This window comes from Mercenaria mercenaria, unplaced genomic scaffold (assembly GCF_021730395.1).
Source record: "Mercenaria mercenaria strain notata unplaced genomic scaffold, MADL_Memer_1 contig_4151, whole genome shotgun sequence".
Taxonomy (NCBI): Eukaryota; Metazoa; Mollusca; class Bivalvia; order Venerida; family Veneridae; genus Mercenaria; species Mercenaria mercenaria.
In genome coordinates this window covers 64,462-75,188 of record NW_026462359.1, presented here as the reverse complement: position 1 = coordinate 75,188, position 10,727 = coordinate 64,462, and the positions used below count along the sequence as shown (strand labels likewise).

The 10,727-nt window shown below is 32.7% G+C and overlaps 1 protein-coding gene across 1 annotated transcript; it reads right to left on the bottom strand.

The window, feature by feature from the left end:
- Positions 1-3,169: 3,169 nt before the first annotated feature.
- On the bottom strand, positions 3,170-4,700 carry LOC128553658 (cell death abnormality protein 1-like; the record flags this gene model as incomplete). The annotated part of the gene is made up of 3 exons (XM_053534835.1): positions 4,626-4,700; positions 3,690-3,984; positions 3,170-3,347 (listed from the first exon to the last, which is right to left on the bottom strand). Coding segments are annotated over exons 1-3 (548 nt in total), but the record flags the coding sequence as incomplete, so codon positions are not given.
- Positions 4,701-10,727: the final 6,027 nt, after the last annotated feature.

Here is a 10,727-nt window from a genome sequence, read left to right as displayed (position 1 = left end):
AGGCTTGACCTTGACTTTTGCAATAAAATTTGCATTTCTGATTTTGGCTAATATATACACATTACGTAAATAAAGATGTGTGACTTATGATAACAAACTGTTTTTTGAGAATAAAAATAAACTTCAAATACCGTACTTTTGGATATTTTCGCCATGGTTAATTTTTCGCCTATTTCGCAACCCATATGAAGTGGCGAAAATATAACGCTCACAAATATACCTATGTCCAAAATTTGACACCATATAAATGTTAACACTACAATACCTGTTTATTTACATTGGTTATCGATTGCAAATACCTGACATCGGGTATAGTGGACGCAACTTGACCCCGATGGTTGACCTTTGTATTATAATACATAATGAGGCACAACTTATTATTGAAAAGGAGTGTACGTAAAACATGAGCTGCATAAGAAAAAGGAAATATAAATTTGTGTAATTACAAGTTAGTGTATTGGAAAGTTTTAACTGGTCAAATGTAAGTATATATACTTTGATACTGAACTGTATAAAAACTTATTCCGTATAAATACACACGGCTGCCCTAAGCACCCTTGATTTCTACAATGAAATAATCGATATGAATAATTAGCCTAAGGTCGACCATCGCGATCAAGTTGCGACTACTATATAAAAGGATAGTTGCTTTTGTTGTACTTGTATTGTTACAAAAACAAGAAACCCGAGATTTTCTCACCTTGACCAATTTTTATTAAATCTATTGAATACGTGTAGTTGATAATTAATGGGCGGTTAGAATTTCGATACATGGTTGTCACAGTGTGAAAACAAAGATTGACAATCAGATGGTTACTGTAATTAAACAGTGGAAAAACTGGTAGACGTAAAGTTTACCCTACCCCCTAATAAAGTGAGTTTTACCTACCCTATCACAAACTTAAGGGGACGCATACTTTGAAATTAGAAAAAATTGGGTGGGGTATGATAAAATTTACCTGCAAAAAAGTACAAGATTTTGGTACATGAAATGGATACTGTTTCAACTGTTATAAGTACACAAAGGACTGCTCACTAAAATAAAAATGAGAAAAACTGAAACAAGAAAGTTATTGTTGAATTACATAAGACTTGTTGTGTACATTCAAAGTCAACAATTAATACTTTTTTGTGCGAAAATAATAGTGCTTCACCTTGTCCAAACATTTATCAATGTCCTACAGATTCTAATTTAAAGAAAGAATGTGAAATAAGTTCACTGTCTTGCTTTTCATTTCACATATGTAAGCTAAAACACATTATTTAGTTTGTTTACAAAGTAGTGCATAAGAAAAGATACGGTGGTCAAGGAATGCCACATTCCAAAACTTTAAGAGTATATTCCCCTTAATACATTAAAAATTTATCGTTACAGAAGTCTAGTGGCATACCATAAGGGCCTAGAAATGTTGCCATTATTAATTTTTAAGTTGGTATTCATGAACTACAATTCACTTAAATATCAAAACACATTCAACAAACTTTTGAAAATGTATTGTCTTAAAAATCCCTAAAATAAGGTATGGAATTTGGTTGAGAGGTCCAATCAATGTGTATATGTGCAAAAGTAACATTCTAATCTTGTTCACAAAACTTACTAATATACACAGCAGGAATGTCTATGATCAAAACTGGACGAATATACAGTTATCCTCACTTTAATGTCATTTATAATTTGTCCTTGAATTCTCCACCATACTTTTCATAACTCTGTTTGCACGAGTTGCACGAAGATGCTGTCATTCACGTAAAAAAACGGGGTCAAATAAGTTGTAAATGCAATATCATCTAAACGTAATTAATGGATTATGCTGTTCAAGATAAACTTTATCTCATAACGTAACGAACATGTATAATGTTGTAACAACAATATACTTACACTGATTTAAGTAGCAATCGGTTTATAAGTGACTATATTGATTCATTTTGTGTTTTGTTATTGTTGTCAAAAAGTATAACGGAAGTGCCTCACAACTGAAGCGGAAACCAGTTTGATGCGCAAAGTAGTCCACTGTAAGTAATATTTTTTGATAAATGTCCACAGAAATTAATAATTTTCTAATAATAAAGACGAATATCTGAATAGGATTCATTATTTGATAAGAAATTATAATCATCGGCATGTTTTTTTTTTAAATCGTACAGGTGCTGACACCTAAGTTGTCTCCCGTTGTTTATTAGAGTTACCTTTCGTCCGGCGCAGTTATACATTTGCAGTGAATCGCCGAGAAGTCGTGGGAAAATTAAAAACCATGTAAATAAACTAAAATTAATCACCTTTCCAAGATGAATTTCAAGTGATCAACATTATGCATTTAACCCGCCTGACCTGTGTAGCATCTTAGATATCTGATCTAAGGTATTCATTGTGTAGAATGTCATGTTATGCCCTTGCAATGCTAATCCCACTCAGATTTTTTTGTTTACATTTTTTATCAATGAGAAATATGGCGTCCATCCCGAGCTGAAATAACGTGGCGTTAAATTTTTACATGTTTAAGCAAACTGGTGTGTTAGAAAGAAATTTCATCCCTCCAACATTATTTGGAACACTGTTATTGTAAAAAACCTGTTTTTTCCTTATACAAAAGCTTAATATTTTGTGTTGAATGTACTTTCACAAAGACCTCTGTTTTCCTATTACATTCATAGTACCGCATCCTTATCCACAAAGTACTGAATATTACAGGTGTCCATCAGTATTATATCGGTTTAGGAATATGTTTTTTATTTTCCCACCATCGATTTCTTCAATATGCACCCCTTCCGCATTTCTGTATGAACTGTGAATGTAGCAATATGCGTCCCCTTAAGTGAACAAAATATAGATAGGCACGGCTTTGACACTTAAGAAATGGGTTTTTATGGAGGATAAGGAATATTGTTTCCAAAAAAGTATAAACTTCTTTTGGCCCCAATTGTTGCAATGAAAGTCCGTGAGCTCTCGGACCATAGATGTTATACCAACTTGCATAAATGCAAGAGGGATATCTAGAACACGAAAGCTGGATAAACAAGTAGTCCAACAAATGGACCTTTTAATGTGACACGCGTTATGAAAGAATCGAGTATATAATGATACAAGATGTTGTATCAACTTGTTTAATCAAACCTGTAAGTTGAATAGAAAATGTATTGGTAATTAATACAAATGTAAGATAATACTTACCTTCTTTTCTTGACACAAACAATAATAACGATAACCAGTGTCAAAACTAGGACACCGCCGCCTGCTGTAGAACCTATGATGATTATTTTTTTATTGTCTTTCTGTGATTCAGACATTCCATCATCTGTAGACTGTGTAGTTTCTTTGACGGAACTTGTTGGAGTAGACTGCGAAGTGTCTGTTATGATTAATCAATGAGAAAAATATTTAATGTTTTCTTTTCATCTGATAAAGATAAACCTAATAATTAGTAATCGAAAACACTTTCGTTATAATCCTTATAATAGTGACAATGTATGCCACAAACGATGACCTATTTTAAAAGTATGATTATATGTAAAAAATACGTGTCCACGTGTTTGGTATCAGCTACTTTAGTTCCTGAAAGTCGTGATAATTGGCTGTACTTTTATATCAAAATTATAGTGGGTATTTTTGTGTTTGTGTTTTTTTTTCATCAACGGACATTTTAGAAAATTATAACAACAGGTGTCATAAAATTGTTGAGACATTTTATTACCTTTGGATCTCACAGTTGTTTTACTTGTAGCAGCAAATATATCGCATTGGCCTCCTTTGTATCCTTCCTTACATCCATGTTTACATGTCCCGTTGCTTCTCTCGCATATCGGAGATGAACCGTTTTCAGTACAACCGACTGGGCAAGACTGATCACATAACGAGCCCCAGAAATTGTGTTCACATTCATTCAAACAATATCCATCATTTAGTCTGCATGTTTGTTTACTGTTTTCTGTTTTACATGATGGACTACAAGCGACGCTACAGTTGGTAGTGTAAAAGTCACCTTTACACTGTTGACAAATGTCCCTGTTACTTTTATCGCATGCGAAACATTTATCAGAACACTGGACAGAACATCTTTCACCCGTCCATCCTGCATTGCAACTTCCTACGCATATTCCATCATCATTACAATGAGAATAACATTCTTGAGGACAGCTTGTTGTATTAAGTATGCAGGTTTTGCCATTAAGTCTGGACCCTTCAGGACAATCTGTGCACACTAAGATGCCATCATATACTTGGCACTCATTGCAATTTTGTATACTGCAAATACTTGAACAGCGTGATCCGAATAAACAACGAACACAGTGAACAAAAATTATTTCATTTAAGTGAAACTGATACAAATTAAAACCGTCATTGCAAACACGACAGGTACTAGCGTCACTACAATTTTTACAATCTGTCGGACATTTGTGACATACTGATTCAGAGTAGATTTTGTTCTCGTAGTATCCTTGTTTACATCCGTGTGTGCATCTACGTAAATCACAAAGATTACTCTCACAGTAACTACAATTATGCTGACATTGAAGGCCGTACAGTCCCGGTTTACACTGAACGCAATAGCCAGTGTCATATTGGCATTCTTTATTATAACAACTATCTACACATGTGTGCCGACACTGGTTGTCTGAACCCCATTTACCTGTTTTGCACGACGTACAGTTATTATATCCGCTACACCTTGTGCAGTCTTCTGGACACGGAGAACAGAAGCCATTGGATAAATAATATGAAGATTCACATTTAAAGCATGTTGAATCGGAACAGGAAATGCAGCCAGCAGAACAATCTAAAGATATTTTTGAAATAAATAACATGATATCCGTAAAGTATAGCCATTCAATATACATGTATATAGCTTTGGTGTTGATTTCTGACATGACTTATAAAGAGCTGATTAAGGCTGAGTTTATCAGTTATAGCACTAAAGGTATTATATATGTTATTTTATTATTTGTCTTTTAGATCTTTAGGAAACTAGAATCTTTAAGATGAATATAGCCGTTGATTTATATTGATATACATCATATTCTAAATGTAGAAAGAAAACGTAAGAAGTGTATAAGACAGTTCCAGAATAGTGCACTTATTCGAGTGGTTTGACTTAAACTCTCAAATGCTAAATGATAAATTTCCAACCAGAAAGCAGGTCGTACAAATTGTAACGGACATATTACAGGCATTTGCTCAAATTGTAACGGACATATTACAGGCATTTGCTTTCATTCTCTACGGTTTATAATTCCAAAACAAATGATTATTGATATTTTTAGTAAATGTTAACTCACCAGTTCGCACAGCATCTGTGTAAAGTGTCAAAAGTAATACTATTGTACTGAAGGCGGATACCATTCTTCAATGTTGTACTCTAAAATATGAAAAATTGTACGGCTTTGTCAACATCTGCTACACTATATTCATGTACCTATGTAACTACTAAGTGAAAGCTGTGCATAACATCATTTATATATAAAAGATACCTGTACCCATACGTATTCGGGCAGATTCAAATTTGATTTTAGAAATAAGAATTTAAAAGCGCCCTAAACTTAAGTAACATGTTCAGTGAGCAAGATATATTTACATAAATGACACATACGATTTAAAGTAAATTATGAATAAAAACATTTTTCATATAATAACAATATTATGTTCTTACCTGTGTTAGATCCAGATTATTGTATCTAAAACCATGTTTTAAACTACAGCCATATTATTTGACTAACAAGTTTTCACTAAAATTGAGAACAAATTTAAAACTTCCTTTTAGAAAACGTACACCATGCAAATGTGTAAATAGTTGCGGTAATGGGTACCCTTGAATTAGTAGGGTAAATATTTCTATTTTTAGAAAACTGGTTAAGTTATTATACTACACATATATCGTTTAACAATACTATAATTCTATTTAGCTGCATTGAGTTTAAGAGCAGTTATGAGTTTGTTTTCTTTTTTTCCGATTAGTTTAAAGACGAAACACCTACACTTCTTGAATATTTTGTGTTTTAATCTTTAGAGAAGACTTTCGATTGATTCATCTTATTAATAATTGTAGAATATAGTAAAATGCGACACCTTAATAATAACGAATTAGGCAATGCAGAGTTAAAAATCGAACCCTAAAATCTTCTAGCATTTGAACATCCTTAACCTCAGATTATTTTGTTGCTATCTCTCGCTCGCACCATCAACAAGGTAAATAACGCTGAAAAATGTGAAATGTAGCGTACGCAGAGATAAAAACAGCGAATAATGTTTTTTTTTTTTTGTTTTTAATTTATTTTAATTTTAAAAGTATTTCGATACATATAAAATTAGTAGATGGCTTAGTTTTATTTGTATTTATTTCCTTCTGAATGCTAGTTGGTCCATTAACAGACCGACTACCAGTAAGATTAAAGATTTAAAACAACAAGTAAGAATAATTCAGGACTTTGTGATATTCCTATAAGTGAAAAGTCCCACGCTTTTTCGCAACATTAAGTTTGACACAATTGTGCGTTTTTCTGTGGCTGCCATGTAAACGTCATTGGCTGCAAGATACATTATGATCTTGGACCGATGAACTTTATAACCGCGTATATACATTATGATCTTGGACCGATGAACTTTATAACCGCGTATGTTTCTAAATTGATTTTTGTACCTGTAGCATGTGTAAATGTTGAGTTCTGCTCAACACGGGGCTAGGGGGCGTGGACGTTTCATGAACAGGCTCAATCAAACCGAGCCTGCAACATTTTCTTTGTTGTCGTGTTGAACGACCTGTGGAGTGTCCACTTTTTCTTTTTTACTTTATATGGTTTTAATTTCACTTCACTTTCATTGTTGTAAACATTTCAACTTTTCGTAAATTGCCACATACATCAAATAATCTGATCTTGTTATTTCTTTGCACATTTTCTAACATCAACTGATTTGATTACATATACACACAAACGTTAATGATATGAAGATCATATAAATATTTGTTGTTAGTTTGTCTGATGTATGAAACATTTAATAATTTTCATTACACGTCTATTCATTTCTAATTGATATGCTAAAAGTACACGTATAAAGCTTTGCATGCATATAATTCGTCTAATGTTTCCATGTAGATCCATTATTTTGCATCCTGTGTTTTCTAGGATATTGTACAAAAATCAATAATTTCTCTTCATTGTCTTCTTCTTCTTGTGTTCTTCCTCTATAATAGCAATACCTAACGTCCATTACTTAGAGATGGTACCTACCCAAATAAATCAAAGGGGGACAACTCTGAATTGATCAATAAACTGAAGCCAACATTAAACATTGATCAAAAGTGAAAGAAAAATCAGATAGGTCCTTTTTCAAACAACTTATCAGGCAGACAAAATATGACCTACATTTGTTTAAATCCCTTTGTATTCAATATACAATATGCAGGCTTTTCTCATGACTTACACTGACAGTTATTTTGTAAGTTGTAGTGAGGCCCTGATAGAAAGTTTAGTAATGCATGAAGATTATATAGAATAATGCATACATTCCTTTGAAGAAAATTAACGACATTAAGAAACGTTATTAAGTTTTGATCTTTTAGCCAAAGTTGTTTATTTATTGTTCTCAATGGTGATACATTGGTTTACACAACATTTATATATCAAAATGTAAAATGCATATATCGAACAATGAGAAATAACAAAAAAAGTTAAGTTGGTAACACAAAAATTCATTGTCGTCAAATATAATTACAATGTTTTAAGGTAGTGGTTGTAATTACTACATGTTAAGGTAGCTGACAGGTAATGACTCTATGTAATGTATTTTAAGCAATTCTCAATTTAAACATTCTCTGGAGGGAACTAGCACGATCATTTGCGCTTTCCTTGAAAAACGAATAAATGCTGAAAAAGCATATGGAGATTACTCTATTTGATGATTTTCGTTACAGGTCAACTACCCTAAATAAACTAAAAAAGGTTTTTGTTGGGGCCTCTCATTTACAAATATATCAACAATTATCACCTGAATTGAGTGCATTCATGAGTGGAAAATATTGATGGTAAAATGGTGTAGGGGTTTGTTTACAATATAAAATCTTTAATAACTTCTTTAAGGTACATTTTTGGTATGGTTTTGGTAAGCTTATAATAAAGAGCATGTCATTCTCTTTCACTCAGAATTTTTTCAAGCGTTTTAGACTATTGGCTAGTCTTGGAATTTGACTTTATTAAAAGACAAAAGGAAGTTCAGTATAGGCTCTTTCAAAATGTTGAAAGTAGAGTAAACTTACCTTATACTCTATTGAGTTTATTTAGCTGTGGGAGCTTTTGATATAGACTATAATTGGGGAAGTCCTAAAATCTTTGAAAAACGGTCAATACAAGAGTTGTCCATTTTGCTTCAGATATTTTGAGAAAGTCATTTTTAGATATCAAATATTTCTATTTTTGACATGGAGAAGAGGAAACCCATAAATATATTTAGAAAATTGGTGCACGTAGCTATCAATACACTCTGAAAAAAGCCTATAAAGATGAATTTGAATTTTTTAGGTACCATGTCTACATTACTAATAGATCATTTAATGACGCTCACATTTAACAAGCAAACAAGGTTCTTTTCTGAAACAATGTTATTAAGCGTCTAATAATCAAATGTTTCACACACGTTCAGTCTATTTTTTGCATGACATTGTAGTCAACCACAATGTTACAAGATTTACACTAATGTATATACGACACGTCATTTTATTATTCTTAATTTTCATGGCATATAATACAAGGTTGCAAAAACTTGTGGTAGAATAAGCAACTTTGCAACTTAACAATTGCCACCGTTATCTTTTTTTTTCGCATGTCTGACATGTATGAGCACATTTCTCAGAACAGATTTTAACAGTCCATCCAACTCTGACGACGCCAAAACATTTTCCATCGTCATTAAAATAAATATAAGTAATTCCTTGTTGGTATTTGGTTTGCAATATAGTGATGTTCCAATTGTCGCCGATGATCGAGTAATCGTCGCCGATTACAGAGAATCGATTCTAGTCGCTAATTCTGTTAATAAATAAAATCCACCTTGAAGACCATTTTCTGATGTCTCCGACAGTTCAGTGTATATCTTTTCGCGCTTTAATCGTCTTTAGGTTACTTCTTTCAAAATAACTGCTCTTTAAAATGGAGAACAATGCATGGCCGGTCCGTGATCGGAACAATAATGAATTATTTCAATGCCCTGGCAATACATCGTCAGAGGCATGGAAGTTTTTTGGCTTTTACATGAAGCCAGGATGTCAGGGGTTAGCACCAGTGAAGGAAAACCTTGATACCTCAACAGTCACATGCAAAATCTGCTTCAAGACGTATAGTAACAAAGGTACCCCACCCACTTTTTATAATTGTAAACGGTTTCCAATTTTTTTTGACAAGCCTTAATAATTTCTACCAAACATAATAGTTGATATAATTATAAAAAAGATTATAAAACCAATTCAAGATCTGCTAGAAATGCCTGAACATGACTACTAGTGACCACAATTTCCAAAATGATTTATTAGCAGACCTATACTGGTATGCTGTTATATTTTGAATAAAAAAGCATAAATCATCTGCAGAAATAATTCCAATCAACTTTTCAATTTGCTGTTCAACTGTCTGTAGATGCATAAAATATAGTTTTGAATGTTTGTTGTTTTATATGTTTGTAAATAAATTTGAAAGAGAGGTCCGGTAACAGGGCTTCTAGAGAGGTCGGGTAATCATTAAACATGTTTTAGAACTAGTGTATTACCCGTGTATATGGTATAAATATCGGTAAAATTATTTGGCAAGTTGTCATGAATTGTATTTTTTTTCGTAGATATTTTATTTATGACTCTCACTCGGGTTCGAAGCAAATCGAATAAGAAATTTTAACAGAGATTTCCGGTAGTCAATATTATTTATTTACTTACCTGAGCAATTAAACAAATCCAAGAATTAATTAGCACAATCTGTGTCTTAAATACCAAAGATAATATTTAGTTTATCATTTGAATTAACCAGTCCCGAGAAAAAAACAAGAATTTCATAAAAACACTTCAGATTACGACGTACAAATGGCTCTTCCTTATGCATTGAATTTGAGTTCATATTTTCCATTATAATTAAACCTGTTTCGTTATATTTTCTCAGCAACTACGGAACGCAGAAATCCGGACCACCTGTAATTTTAAGTTTTTTCTAAAGAACTTTATGATTGGATCTGCATGCAGTCGTAAATGGAAACTCTGTGGAAAGCGATTTATTTTAGCATAGGTATCCTCGGAAAGTACTATTATGGTACGTCATTGATTCCGCGGTCTCGATTCAATGGTATATATTTCTTACCGATTTTCGTGACCTTGTATGATTTTTCTGCCGGGATTTTCACGCATTTTATAGGAATTTCAATAGGTCTTTTTTAAAGTGAAAGTGCGAGATCTTTTGTGTGAGGGTTGAGTACAGCCCCAAGCAATCCTACATCTTCATTCTCAGTTCTATTGTCAATTTCCTCAATCATTTTGCTCTTTACATTTTTTATGACATCACAGTCACTGTCATTGCCTTTTATGCACTTCATAATTTTCACTTTTGTTGTGATTACCTTGTGAATAGCTGATACACTGTCTGCGTTTTAAAGATAAAATATAGTCTCCTATTTGCAAATACCTTATAGTATTCATGTAATAGTTTACCGGACCTCTTGACAGCCCTGTTCCCGACTACTAGCCACTGCTTAGATGTTTTTTATT